Source organism: Equus przewalskii, chromosome 14 (assembly GCF_037783145.1).
Source record: "Equus przewalskii isolate Varuska chromosome 14, EquPr2, whole genome shotgun sequence".
NCBI lineage: Eukaryota > Metazoa > Chordata > Mammalia > Perissodactyla > Equidae > Equus > Equus przewalskii.
Window position 1 is genome coordinate 58712234 of NC_091844.1, and position 14221 is coordinate 58726454.

At 37.6% G+C, this 14221-nt stretch overlaps 1 protein-coding gene across 36 annotated transcripts in view; it reads right to left on the bottom strand.

Annotated features, from left to right (window-relative positions):
- GEMIN6 (gem nuclear organelle associated protein 6) overlaps positions 1–14221 on the bottom strand; it is a 37013-nt gene that overhangs the window by 14768 nt on the left and 8024 nt on the right. For 5 of the 36 annotated variants that reach the window (XM_070572916.1, XM_070572911.1, XM_008523521.2 and 2 more), the window contains 3 exons: positions 10525–10611; positions 9654–9767; positions 4646–6802 (listed from right to left, as the gene is read on the bottom strand). In XM_070572916.1, coding sequence (XP_070429017.1) covers positions 4859–6628 — 1770 coding nt within the window. In that variant the 5' untranslated portion in view covers positions 6629–6802; positions 9654–9767; positions 10525–10611 and the 3' untranslated portion in view covers positions 4646–4858. Of the gene's footprint in view, positions 1–4645; positions 6803–9653; positions 9768–10524; positions 10612–14221 lie in introns of those variants that run through there. The other 31 variants (XM_070572921.1, XM_070572923.1, XM_008523520.2 and 28 more) reach the window with 9 other exon arrangements.

The window sequence follows — 14221 nt, forward strand, 5'->3', positions numbered from 1 at the left end:
GGCTGTGCTCCTACCAGCTTTATGACTTTGGAAGTCCTTTACCTTCTTAGATTTCAGTTTCCTCATCTATAAATGAAACTATGGGGTTAGATGACCCAAGATACTGTCAACTCTAAATTTTCATGACTAAGCCATACACAGACACTTTGTGAGCCCTGTAAACTCCCTTAGAGGGTTTTATTTATGTCTTTTATTTACTACCATATATACCTCCTCTATAGCACATTGCCTGGCATATAGTAAGTGCTCAATTTGAACTGAACTTTTATTTCTCAAACAGTTGTATAGCACCTAATATGTGCCAGGCACTATTCTAAGAATTTTCAAATATTAACTCATGTTATGAGTGAATAAATAGACCGAAGAGAATAGGAAAAATTTGAGTGATGGAGTGACATGATTAAATCAGTATACTAGAAAGGGTGCAGAAAAATTGGACATGGGGAAAATAGAAAAGTATAGAGCATATAGAGCATGAAACTTGATGTAAAATGTAGCCTATTTAAACAAAGCCATGATATTAGGGGGAAAAAATTCCAGAACCACTTCCCGAATGGAAATCTAGTTTTAGAAAGGCAGTGTCTCCAAATTGCTTAGTTATCTGTCCCACCCAGAGGGGAGATTTTACAACCTCAGAGAGGGAAGATGGGTTTCCCTAGCAGTAGAGGGAAGATAGCATTGTTTCCTTAGGATGAAAACATTTGAACAGACTGTGAACTCTGAAGCACTAGACAAATGTAGGGCATGAAAGTTTAGAAAACTGCTTCTGTGTGATTCCTTCTTAAATATGCCCACATAATATCTTTTGGATAAAAATCAGTGCCATTTTTTTTTTTTTTTTAGTTTCTCTTATACAAAGAAGTACTCTAAGTGGCAAGAGTATACATGTTTTATGTGTATTTTATTTTGATTTGAAAAAAATAGTAAAGTGGAGTTAATCATTTTTATTTTCCCTGGAATTGCCTTGGAACAAAAAAGGATGTTCACTACTGAGTTCCTAGTAACCACTGCAGTGGTCCAGACAGGAAATAAAGTCCTAGCCTAAGTTGATAGCAGTGGAAGTGAAAAAGGGAAGAGGGATAGCTTCAACAAATGTCTCAAGGAAGAAATCAGCAGGACTTAGTGATTGATTGGATTGGGGCAAGGGCATGTTGAGAAGAACTTTGACTCTGGGCCTTTACCAGAAATTCTCTTTGTTCTTTTCTTCATTCTTAACCCCCTCTTCTTCGTTTTTTTCAGGATCTCAAGCCTCCAATAGTTATTACATTTACTAAATTAGATAAGAAAATTTCTTCATGGAATAAAAAATGCTTGAATAGCACTTTATCTGTGCTTATGGCACAGGAAGGCAAGAGTGAGGTAGCCCCCCAAAGCTCTTATAAACTAGTCCTAAGTGTTAAATAAAATGGATGTGATTAGATCTGATTCATTTGCACAAAGAGACCATAAATAATCTGTGTGACCAAAGAATGTGGGGAGGACCGAAATTCCAAACTCACTGAGCTGGTTTGTATTCTCTGGAAGCAGGACTGGAATGGGATTGAGTTTTAGTAAATGGAAACTTAATTATATTGTAGCCTACTTGGACATTCAGTAACCCAGGGTTGGCGGAGAAGGCACGGAAGAAGAAAGGTCAGCAAGCAAAAGGTTGGGAGGGGTCTTTTGGAGACTTTTAATCTGGAAGGCAGGGACTTTCCAGAGATGTCTGCTTATTGTGGGGAATGAATGCTTCATTAAGTCTCACCCTGGCCTGGAATAGATATTCCTAAAACTATCTGTCTCTTTACATTCTGATTCTATGCTTGCCATGCTGCCTGTGACTCTGCTGCTGGTTTTCTGAGTACACTGTTTATCAGAAGAAATGGTTCTTAAGATGGAAACATGAACACTTTCTAGTCAATAGAAAGGAATAGACCAGAAGTCACAAATTAGGGGCCGAAAGGTCATATCAGGATGGGCAGATTAGCTTAATGACTGCACAGTGTTAAATTTTTTTTTTGAGGAAGATTAGCCCTGAGCTAACATCTCCCAATCCTCCTGTTTTTGCTGAGGAAGACTGGCCCTGAGCTCACATCCGTGCTCATCTTCCTCTACTTTATATGTGGGACGCCTACCACAGCATGGCTTGTCAAACGGTGCCATGTCCACACCTAGGATCTGAATCGGCGAACCCCGGACTGCTGAAGCAGAACGTGCACACTTAACCACTGTGCCAGCAGGCTGGCCCCTACATTTTTTTTTTTTTAATTTGAAAGCATTTAGATAAGTTTGCTGTCTCTTCTTCACAACTTCACAACTTCATTTTCCACCATTTTTATTGTTCTACATTTGGCTTCTTCTTATGTTTACATTACCTGCTTGATCCCTACAAGAAATTGAGTTTGCAACTATGGAGTAGTCCCCACTATAAATAAATAAATCAGCAGGGTAAATTCTACCTTAGTCTCTTGTGAGTTTGACTAGTGAGAATCAGCCTCAAGGTGTCTGGTCAACTCTTGGACCAGTTAAGGGCCAGAACCTCTGCTGTGGGTGGCAACTTCACCAAGGAAATGCCAATTGCAAGATTTCCTGTTAGAGCCCCCATAAAATCTTCCCCAGGTGGTTCCCGATCTCATTGTTGCCTTGCCGCCTTTTCAACTGTGCCCCTCGATACCATTTTGTATCTTATGTGTTGTGGCAGTTACTGTAGGTTGGTTCATTTAATGATCCTTTCCCACAACCTCCTAATGAGGTTTGAAAGCTAAAACTCAACCTTCAGCTTCCCTTGCAGGTAGAAGTGGCCACATAAATATTTCTGGCCAATGAGATATACATGGAAGTCCCTAGGAAGGCTGTTCCTTCCAAAGTAAAAAGGCAAAGCTTGCTAAGAAGGAGAAAGCCTTTTCTGTGCCTTAACCATTCCTCTTCCAATCTGCATGGCTTTGACAGAAGGCCTGGAGGTGAGGCCTCTTTCCACCGTGAGAAGACATGAAAGAGAAGGCCTACAGGCCAAACGGAAAAATAAAAGTAAAAGGAGCCACCTAACTTCAGATTGCTTTTGTTTGGACCAAATAAACTCCTGTCTGTTTAAGGAACTGTTTTAAGTGTCTCCACCCCAACAAAATCCTTTTGTAACTTATCTCCCTAATGGAGCCATCAGGAGAGGGACCACACTTTATATCCTCAGTACCCTGTTCAGTGCCTGCATATAGTAGGCATTCAACATATGTTTGTTTAACCAATTAACAAATTGCTATTTATTGGAAGAAGCTGGGACAAAACACAAAACCATAATTTAGGCAGAGAGTTACTTATTTCATAAGTGACCAAGATAAACAAGAATAGAAAAAGCAAGTTAACAGGTCAAATTTTAGATTGGCAAAGCAGGTAACAAAGAGACCTTTGTTTCTTCCCAAGAAAATAATTTAAATCCTCTGCACTGAAGAACAATGTGTTATAATTCTTACTAGTAGTAGTAGTAATAATAAATGTGTATTAACTCTGTCTTAATTAACACACAAAAACCAGGAGATAGGAACTATTATTATACCTATTTTATAGCTAAGGAAACTGAGGCACAGAGGCCCAAGTCCACATAGCTGGTTAGTGACAGAGCTAGGACACAAAGTCAGGTAATCAGGCGAGAGTGGTTAAATTAACTACTATACCATACTGATTAAATAATGGAGAATAACTCAACCACAACTGTTCACCTAAAGGTCTATTTTTAATTAATGAGGAGCATGTTTTTCAAAGTAAGCATTTCTAAATCTGAAATATTAGCTCCTCATTGTGGTTCAGTTAGTTGTCTGCACAGCCAAAGCATTACGAGAAAGTGTTACACTTGTGTTTTAGCAAACCAAACTTTCCCAGGAACTTCGGTTTCCAAGAGTGACTGCAAGGAGGATACACTCAGCCAGACTTAATGGTCTGGAAATTAGGTACTGATTTTATCCCTAAGGCAGGCAAAACAATATGGAGCCCCCTACCTACAGCTGCTCTCAGGTTAGCCCACTAACAATCGCAACAGGATAGATGCAAGCAGTTTAATTATGTTGAAGTCTTAATAGGAATTGCACGTTAGGGAGAGCAACTAAGCTAGGCTATGGTAACTAAACTCTCCCTCCACCAGCCTAGTCTTTTTCTCTACCCAGTGCATCCTTGGCCGCCTCCAATTATCTTCAGAAGGGGTGTGTGTGTGTGTGTGTGTGTGTGTGTGAAGGGGAGGACTCCTTTCTTCTCTATCCTGTGGCAAATTATAGACCCTTTTTTGAGCTTCCCAATGAAAACAAGTAAAATGTACTACTGATCACACAGCGGGAAAATATCTTCTCTGGTATAAAAAGCCAATAAAAATTATTGTGTGTGAGGGAAAACCATTCAGTCTGTGCTATTCAGTGTATCATTGTTTTGAAATGTCAGTAAGACCTTAAAGTCTTTTTTTCTTTCTTTTAACAATTAAATCAAAACATTTACAGGGGGCTGGGATTCCTAGTGTAGCTACTTTCCCTATTTTATTTGCAAGTTGTATACTAGTGAGATGGTAAAAAATATTTTTTGAGTTTTTGACAATGCTATCTAACATAATTGATCAATTTATAACATATAAGAGAGTATATAATGTACATCATTTGCCTTTTCTTTTTCAAGAATGTGCATCACTCCATTTGCCAGTCTAAGACATTCCATTTTATATGTATGCAGAAGGAAAGAGGGAAAAGTAATGGCCAATTCCTTTCTTACTTGTTACTGGTCAGATTCTTAGCAGCCGCCTCTTCTTGGATTTCTTCCACAATGAAATGATTTTCCTACCTGTTAATTACCTTGCTGACTGTAGATACTTCATTCATAATAAACAAAACCACACTTTGTGTCTAAATCACTTTTCTTTAGCTATTTGTTCAAGGGCTATGTGAGCCCTAAACTGTAATCGGGCTTCCATGGAATAGTCTTTGTAGTTTTTTATGTTGTCCAGGCTTTTTGTCGCATTGGCATGATCTCCTTTTAGATAGTATAGAACTCCCAGTTCATAGTAAGTATATGGCACCAAATAGTGGTCATATTTTAACAATTTTTCCTTTTGAATGACACGATTAAAGTACTCCTCAGCCATGGAATATCTGCCTAAGTGTTTCAGACATAGACCTTTCAGTAAATTTAAGAAACTTATGTCATCTGTGCCATACTCTTTATTTGGATGTTCTCGTAAAAGTTCTTCGCCTTTGTCAATTATTGAAAGCCAGCTTTTGATAAGGCCTAGTTTTTTGCTCATGATTCGGAAACCACTCCAGGCATAAATGAATTCCAGAAGGGGCTGTGCTGTAAACCAGCCTGTGGTAGTACCATAGCGCTGGCCCTTCTCAGCAACAAACTTTTCAATTGGCACAGAAGTTCCTAAAATTTTGGCTTTCAGGCTATCCACTTTTATGAAGAGAGAGTTCATATCCTCACCTAGCGATTTCACAAAATCAGACGGAAACAAGGCCAGTAGTACAGCTTTACTGTACAAATACATTGTCTTGGACCACCTGCTGTGGTGAAACAGTAGATCGGCATAGTAGTAAGCGTGCTTCCAATCCTGCAGAAAAATGTGACACCACATGAGTTCCCAGTAACAGAGGTGATGAATCTGCTTCCATTCATTCTGGAGAAAAATGCACTCCTCTAAAGCTAATTGTGCATTTTCAAAATTTCCTTTCAGCATACTAAAACGTGCCTGAAAAAATTTAAGTATGACACACTTTGGAAATTTCTGAAGGTAGATTAGAAAGAGATCTTCTATAGCAGAACTGTGACCCTTTTCAACACCAAAAGCTACATGGATATAACTGTAATAAAAGAGTAGAGTCAACAGACTTAAGATATTATTTAAATGGGATTCAGATGCACTCTCATTAAGCAAAGTCAAGCCTAACTCTCTATCACCAGAATATCCGACCATATTGAGTATTTTGAGTGTCTTTGGTGGCACAAGTGATAATATCAAATTGAATGCTCCAAGTCCAAATTTTATTCCTCCAACCAGATGTCTGTGGGTTTTGCTTTGGTGGTTAGGTAAATGTGTTAATACTTGTTGACAGTCTTTGTATATTTGATAACTTGACCCAACGCTGATCCCACTTTTAAGAAAATTAAGCACACTGTCCTCCTGTATAAATGTTATAGTGGCTTTCAAGATCAAACACTCAGCATAGCAGACTTCTGCATGCAATTCCTCTTCTCTGATTGCCTTTATTCCCTGTTTACTTACTAGATGAGAAAAACTTATCATTCTGGATTTTCTTCGGAAACTGTGACAGGTTTTCAAAGCTTCTTGGGCAGCAGTCGTTCCATTCTGTATATCCTCTGGATCAAAAGTCAAGATGCCCTTGACAACCGTAAGGATACTATAAAGTAGAGCATGGTATATGCTGTTTTTTGACCATGGATGAATGAGATTTATGGCGTCTGAGAATCTGTTATTCAGAAATAAATACAGTCCAGTTGTGCATTCTTCCAGGGAAGATACTAGATTCATTGTTGTTGCCACAGGGATAAATTCATAGGCGTCTTCAAACTTTTCCTCCTTATCATTCTCTCCCTTAATTAGAGTAAATGATGTCACGTCATCCTCCTTATCGTTTTCTCTTTTACTTAGAGTGAATGACATATTTCCTTCTCCAATTTAGAGGTGGGAAATATCTGAAGTGGAGTGATGTGTCTGCAATGAAGGTAGCTCCTGCTCTCCTGACTGGGGTCGCTTCTTCCACAGCCTGAGGTGTTGCTGTTGTATTGGAGGCAAACAAACTAATAGCTGTGAGGTGCAGCATTAGGATATTCTCATCTATGTCAGATAAAGGGAAAAAAAGATAATTTTATTTACCTGGAAGATGTACTTCTGAAAAATTCAAATCATTTGGAACATACTAAAGACAACATGCTCTTTTAAAACAATGTGAAGTAAATCCTTTGTAAACGGAAGAGTTATTTTGTAACCATCCCTCCAATCTATCATTTTCATAAGATCGTGCTTTTACAGGTTTATGTTGTAGAACTGTACTGTGGTAGCTGTAAAGCTTCTCCATAGGAAGGCCTTGGGGGCAAGAATCTGGCTGGAAAGGGGAATGTATTTGTATAGATCTTGAGTTAAGACTAAGGAAGGGGTGAATTGTCCAGGACAAAGAATAAAGATTATGAGAATGAAAAATCCATTCCATGCTATTCTTAGTACCACCGCTGCACTTGCATATATTTTTATAGAAAACTAGGACTTGAAGAAATATTATGGTTACTTGTATAGGACTTTGGATATGGAAAGTGCTATGGAAACTAGAAAGATTTCCTAGCATTGTTGCAGTTAGGAAAAAAAATTTAAATGTAACAGTTGTTATCACAGCATTACTATAGTGGTTTAGTTGGAAAGTGGGGTAGAGGTGGGCACAATGGAAAACCAGTTACAAATAGCAAGCTACTTAATTTATTCATAACACCACAATAGGTTCAATTTATCTATTTTTAAAAGTAGAAAAAACACACACTTTAGTAATTATTACAATGCTTTATAATAATTACAAATATACTGTAAAATGTACTTTAAATCTATATTTTGATAATTTAAAAGACAGGAGAGGGAGGTAAAGCAGAGGAGAATAATCAAAGGAGAAGAAAGAGAGAAATGCAGAAGAGATGCAGATTTTTACACAGGAGAGAGAAAACTGAGTAAAAATATGTTATATGTGAGAAAAAAAGGTTGGAGAGAAGGAGAGCCTCAGAGGTATTATTTTAGTTAAATTGCTCATTTTTACATCTTAGAGTTTAGTTTCGTTTCAGGGTATTAGCAACCATGATCACCATCCATTGAAAAGCTAAGTTAACTACACATTTATAGAAAAGGCTCAGTTCTGAGGTGGAAAGCCATGCACCCATGAGGAGGGAAACGGTCCTTGGGGCTGCAATAGTAGTGACTAGATTAAGGTTTGCTGGAGAAACCTAGATGAGAGCCAGATTCAACCCAAGGACAATGGGTTGAATGCTTTGGCTTAATGCTTTTAAATTATATTCCAAAAAAATCCCTATTCTCCATCCAAGACAGCCCAAATTTTACTTTTTCTGAAAACTTACCTAAGTCTGTCAGCATAATCACTCTAACAGCATTCTGTATATATCTCTATTAGTGTTTATCTCACTGCATTGTAATTATTTATACACCTGCTTTCATCACTAGCCTGGGAGCTTCAAGGCATTATTTATGTTTTATCCAGCATTATATCCCAGTTCTAGCACACTCCCTTGAACAAAGCAGGCATTAATAAATGGTTGCTAAATGAATTCAGGTGCCCATAACGTATTTATAGGAATTTCTTGAAAGCAAGTAGTAAACTCATCCTTCTGCCCCATGATTGCTAGGTTTGCTACTCCCAAAGAGCATATAAAGACATAACCATAATGAATTCTCTGTACCAAGATTTACTTGTATATTGTTCTACAATATTTTTAGGATTGGGCTTCTATTTTTTACCTAGCTCAAGGATTAATACTTGTATAGTCAATAATATACATTTTCAGAGATGTTGGTGGGGGGACTTATTCCCTATTCTTTTTTTCCTCAATTTTCAAATTTTCTCAATTGACAAAATTGTAAGATATTTAAAGTGTACAACATGATGATTTTGGAGGGTGTGAGAACATTTAAGTTCTACTCTCTTAGCAAATTTTAATTATACAATACAGTCTTATCAACTATAGTCACCATGTTATACATTAGATCCTTAGACCTTATTCATCTTATAATTGAAAGTTTGTACTCTTTTACTAACTTCTCTACTTCCTCCACCCCCTTTATTCCCCATTCTTAATGTTCCCATAAGGGGACTTTTTTCTAGCAGGATACTCCTGGCCGGTGGGCTGACTTCTGACTGAGGGGTGATAGAAGGACCTGGGAAAGTGTAGCTTTATGCCTTCTGAATTCCTTCGTTTGGAACCAACCTATCCAAAGCCTGAAACCAAAAAAACAGGAGAGTTTGTTTTCTGCTCTCCAGCTGCGTCTGGGACCAAGTGAGTAAATCTGTTTAATTAAGGAGTGAGCATTAGTGAGCCCACTTGGCAGCACATCTGAAGTCACAGTAACTATTAACGTAATCAAAAAGGTCATGTTTTGGTCTTCTTCTGCCTGACTCTTGCATCTATATCTCATTGGTTCTGAGCTCAGGAGAGGAAAAGGGATATTATTTATCAACCCCTAAAACTGTCTCCTCCTCCTTCTACTCTTGTATTCCCTATCTAGATGAGTGGTACCATCACCCACCCTAGATCTCTTGTTTTCCCTCCTCCCATATCCATCAGTGACCGTTCCCTGTCAGTTCTATTTTGCTGAATGAGGTGCCTCTCTCTTGTCCTCCAGATCACCCTGAGCATAATTCTTTAACAAGACTTATCACTAACGTTATACTACGGTAAAATGCACAGATTGTGAAGTTAGATTGCTTAGTTTGAATCCTGATTCTGCTGCGTGCCTGGCTTTACTGTGCCTCTGTTCCCTCATCTGCAAATAGGGACTAACAGTCCTTCTACCAAAGAGTGGTTTGGAGAATTAGGTATAAAGCAGTTAGGACAGTATCTGGCATACATAGTAAATACTCAATATATTATTCTATACCCACCCACCCCCCACAGCCTGGCATATAGCAGGTGCTTACTGAATTGTTTTAAATGAGGCTTGGTGTGCAGACTGCTTTGTGTAGGAGTTCCAAAGCTTCTGGTGATCGAGGTGGAGTCACACTGCTATCATTCTTTTACTTAAAATATTCTGTCTGAATAAAACAGTACAGTGTTTACCAAAGGAAGGTGGTAGGGAATGGGCACAGGGGGTGAAGGAGAGCACTTATGTGGGGACAGTCAAGAAATAATGCACAACTGGGGCCTGCCTGGTGGCACTGTGGTTAAGTTCCCATGTTCCACTTCAGGGGCCCAGGGTTTGCAGGTTCGAACCTGGGTGCAAACCTATGCACCGCTTGGCAAGCCATGCTGTGGCAGGCGTCCCACATATTTATAAAGTAGAGGAAGATGGGCACGGATGTTAGCTCAGGGCCAGTCTTCCTCAGCACAAAGAGGAGGATTGGCAGCAGATGTTAGCTCAGGGCTCATCTTCCTCAAAAAAAAAAAAAAAAAAGAAAAAGAAATAATGTACAACTGAAATGTCACATTTATGTAAACTATTATGAACTCAATTAAAAAAAATAGTGAAGATGTTCAGCTTCAAGAAAAAAAATTCTGTCTGAAATGTCTTCTTTACCTCTGTCTGCTAGTCTACATTTGGAACGATCAATCTAGTGAGAATGGATCAGGGAGGGCTAATACTGAGCCCGAAAGATCAGTCAGTTAGGGGGCTTCAGTGAGGTAGGGAGAGAGAAGTTGAAGATATAGAAAGGAACAATTCAATCAAAAGTAGGCAGGGGGGAAGCACAGAGCACAGGTGAAGGGAAAAGTAGCAGTAGATAAGATGAGAAAAACCTCTTCCACTAACATAGAAGAGCCTTCCTTCCTATCATTCATTCAATACATACTTACTTGAGCTCCTTCTAATGCTGAGCACTATCCTTGGTGCCGGGGATACAGCAGTGAACAAAACAAAGACCCTGCTCCCATGGAATTTTCCTAGGGGAGAGACATTATGGTAGGGGAGGGACATTGTGATGAGGGGAGAGAGAGAATAAATAAATGAATAAGTAACATGTCAGCTGTTGATATATGGTATGAAGAAGAATAAAATAGGTTAAGACAGAATAAGGAATTTAGAGAGTGATGGGGTGTGTGGTACTTGCTATTTTATGTAGAGGAGTCAGAGAAGGCCCCCTGATAAGGTGACATTTGAGCCTCGATGTAGAAGATGTGAGGGTCTCTTGATCTCTTCTTTCAGTCTAAGATAAGTGAACATCCTCTGTGGCATCCCATGATGCCTTGTATTTATCTCTATCACAGCACTTGCTATATATATATTTTTAAATGTCTTTCTTCTGCATCTTTTATATCTGTCTTCATCACTGAGTACCATGACTGGCACTTAGTCATTAAACTAAATTAACATTTACCAAATGGCTATGACAGTTTTCATTTTATATGTACTAAGACAAATTCAAGATGAAGTAGTCATTTAACTGTTAAAATAATAAGAGTCAGGAAAATGTAACATGAAAAAAGGAATTGATGTCCTTAATATAGTAAGAGTTCCTAAGAATCAATAAGATAGAAGAAATACTCCAACAGAAAAATCAGTAAAGGACATAAACAAATTGCCAATAAGCATAATACTGAATCTCCCTGTAAATTAATAAAATATAAATAAAAAATAATATACCCACTTTAGAAATAAAATTTGGCAGATTAAAAGAATTCATCCCGGGCCAGCCCCACGGTCAAGTGGTTAAGTTCACATGCTCCGTTTGGCAGCCCAGGGTTTCACGGGTTTGGATCCTGGACATGAACATGACACCGCTGGTCAGGCCATGCTGAGGTGGTGTCCCACATGCCACAAGCAGAAGGATCTACAGTTAGAATCTACAACTACGTACTGGGGGGCTTTAGGGAGAAGAAGGAGGGAAAAAAAAAAGAAGATTGGCAACAGATGTTAGCTCAGGCGCCAATCTTAAAAAAAATAAAAAGAATTCATCCAGTCTTAATAAAGGTGCAGAGAACCAAATACCCTTGTACACTTGTTGGTGGGTGTATAAATGGCTGCAACCACTTTGGAGAGCTATTTGGCAACATGTTTTAACAGTCTTTTACATTTTTTATACTCTTTGACCCAGCAATTTCACTTATGGAATTATTCTAAAGAAACAATCAGGGATGTGCATAAATATCTATACAAGTTACATATACTTCAGCATTATTTATAATATAAAAAATGAAAACAATTTAAAATTTCTTACAACAGAGGAGATTGATACAGTGCAATACTATGCAAAAATTATAATGTAGAATATTTAATGACTTGGAAAATTGTTTATGGTGTAATGCACTGTATTAGTCAGGGTTCTCCAAAGAAACAGAACAATACCACATATATATAAAATAATATATAAAATAAGCAACTGGCTCACACAGTACTGGAGGCTAAGTCCCAAGATCTGTAATAGGCAAGCTGGAGACCCAGGAGAGCCGATGGTATAAATTCCCATCTGAAAGCCAGCATGCTTGAAACGCAAGAAAAGTTCAGAGTCCTAAGGCAGGAAAAGAGTAATGTTCTGGCTCACGCAGCCAGGCAGGAGGAATGCTCTCTTGCTCAGCCTTTTTGTTCCATTCAGGTCTTCAATAGATTCAATAGGTTGTGAGGCCCACCCACATTAGGGAGGGCAGTCCGCTTTACTCAGTCTACTGATTCAAACCCCGGAGGCTGGACTTCAGAGATCATAGTCATAGTCACTGCACTATACTGTGCAGTATGAGCTAACTTCTTTTTCTTAAAAAAGTCATTTGACATTTATTGAGCATCTGCTTTGTGCCTGGCACTGTTCTAAGATGCCTGGGCTATAGCACTGAAAACGACAATGTTTTATCTGGAAAGTTAAATCATGTAGGATTATTGCTTTTTTCATTGTGCTCTTCTATATTTTCCATTTTCTACAATAAACATAAATTTTTTTATAATTTAAAAAAGTTTTTACATTCTCAATTTAATATTACGTGGATAATTGATCATCTTATCTATATAACTCAGTGGAATAATTGAGCAAAGCAAGGAAAAACATGCAACACTGCTGTCCAAAATCATTAAAAATTTTGAATTGGATTATGATTATTAGCTGTGAATCATTCTGAAAGTACACTTGAATGTATGATACATGAATGAATATAAGTGAGACAATGAATGTCTAAAACATCTCAGTGATTTTTCTAAAACCAAGTAGCGAATTTCAGAGACAGGATTCAATTTCAAGTCTTCTGAGTCCCAGGTGATTTTTCTTTTCATTACCTCACACTTTATTCATCAAAGAGGTAGGAGGACGACCTCAGGAAAATCACTTTACTTCTCTAATTCTATGAAGTAATATATTTAAGCTAAGATTTAATTATGCGTAGGACTTTCATAGGTAGAGCAACTCATAGAAACAATTAAGGAATATTAATATTATAGGGCTAAGAATGGCATAAGGAAAGGGGCAGAGGTTTGTCCAAAAATGAACAGTTTGCTTGTATTCGTAGAGTGAAAAAATGAGTTAATATATGTAAAACACTTCATACAGTGTCTGGCACATAGTAAGTACTCAGTGAATACTAACATTTAGTAAGATAATTGGGATCTAGAGCCCTCTTTTGATACTTGAGAAAAATGAGGCCCAGAAAGTCTGTGACATATCTAAGATCATATGATTACTTAATAATAAAGATGAGAATGTATGTTGCCTGACTTCCCAACTCAATGCTTTTTCCAATTCACCGTGAATATATTCTTATTGGAATATGGCTGTAAACACAGGCTGCGATAGTGATCCTGGACTGTGGGGAATCACTCCACACCACTAACTGCAGGAATAGCCAGCCAACCACTGTATCTTTCTTTCAAATGCTACTTTACTTCAACAATTACTTTGTGTGCATTTTGCTTTGTCAACAGGAATAGGATGCTAATTAGTTATGAACACTCTTCCTATAGCTCCTCCATCTTTCCACATTCCAAGATGCTTTAAGGTATAAAATAACTTTTCCTTGACTGTCCTTCATAAAGTTTCATTTAAAGGAAATATATCTAATGTGTAAGCAATACAGAGTATAAACTTCAATGATATACCCTCAAAATATGTCCTGAGTTAGTACTTTTGTGAAATTATATACAACTTTTTGCTTGTAGAAAAGATTATAGAAAGTTGACATTTAAATTATTTTAAATAAATTGCATTAAGATGATTTCCATCCCAAGTGAATGAAATATTACATATTCCTTGTGTGGTTCTACATGGGTATTAGAAATAAAAATTTAAAAAAAAAGGAAATCATCGTAGATATGAAGTAAAATTGTTTGCAAATTTATCAAAAAATAAATTAAAATGCCAATAAATTACAAGATTTTTAAAGAAAATAGACCCAGTCACAAATAGGTAGTAACTGGGAGGATGTAAAAGTGAATGCGATTTTTAAAAAACATTCATGGAACATTCATAATGAGTAGTACTCCTCCACACAATTGGCTTGGGACTGTTTTTCCAAAGAAAGAGCTATCTTGTGGTCCACCATATTCAATAATATTTCAAAATTATATACTAACTAG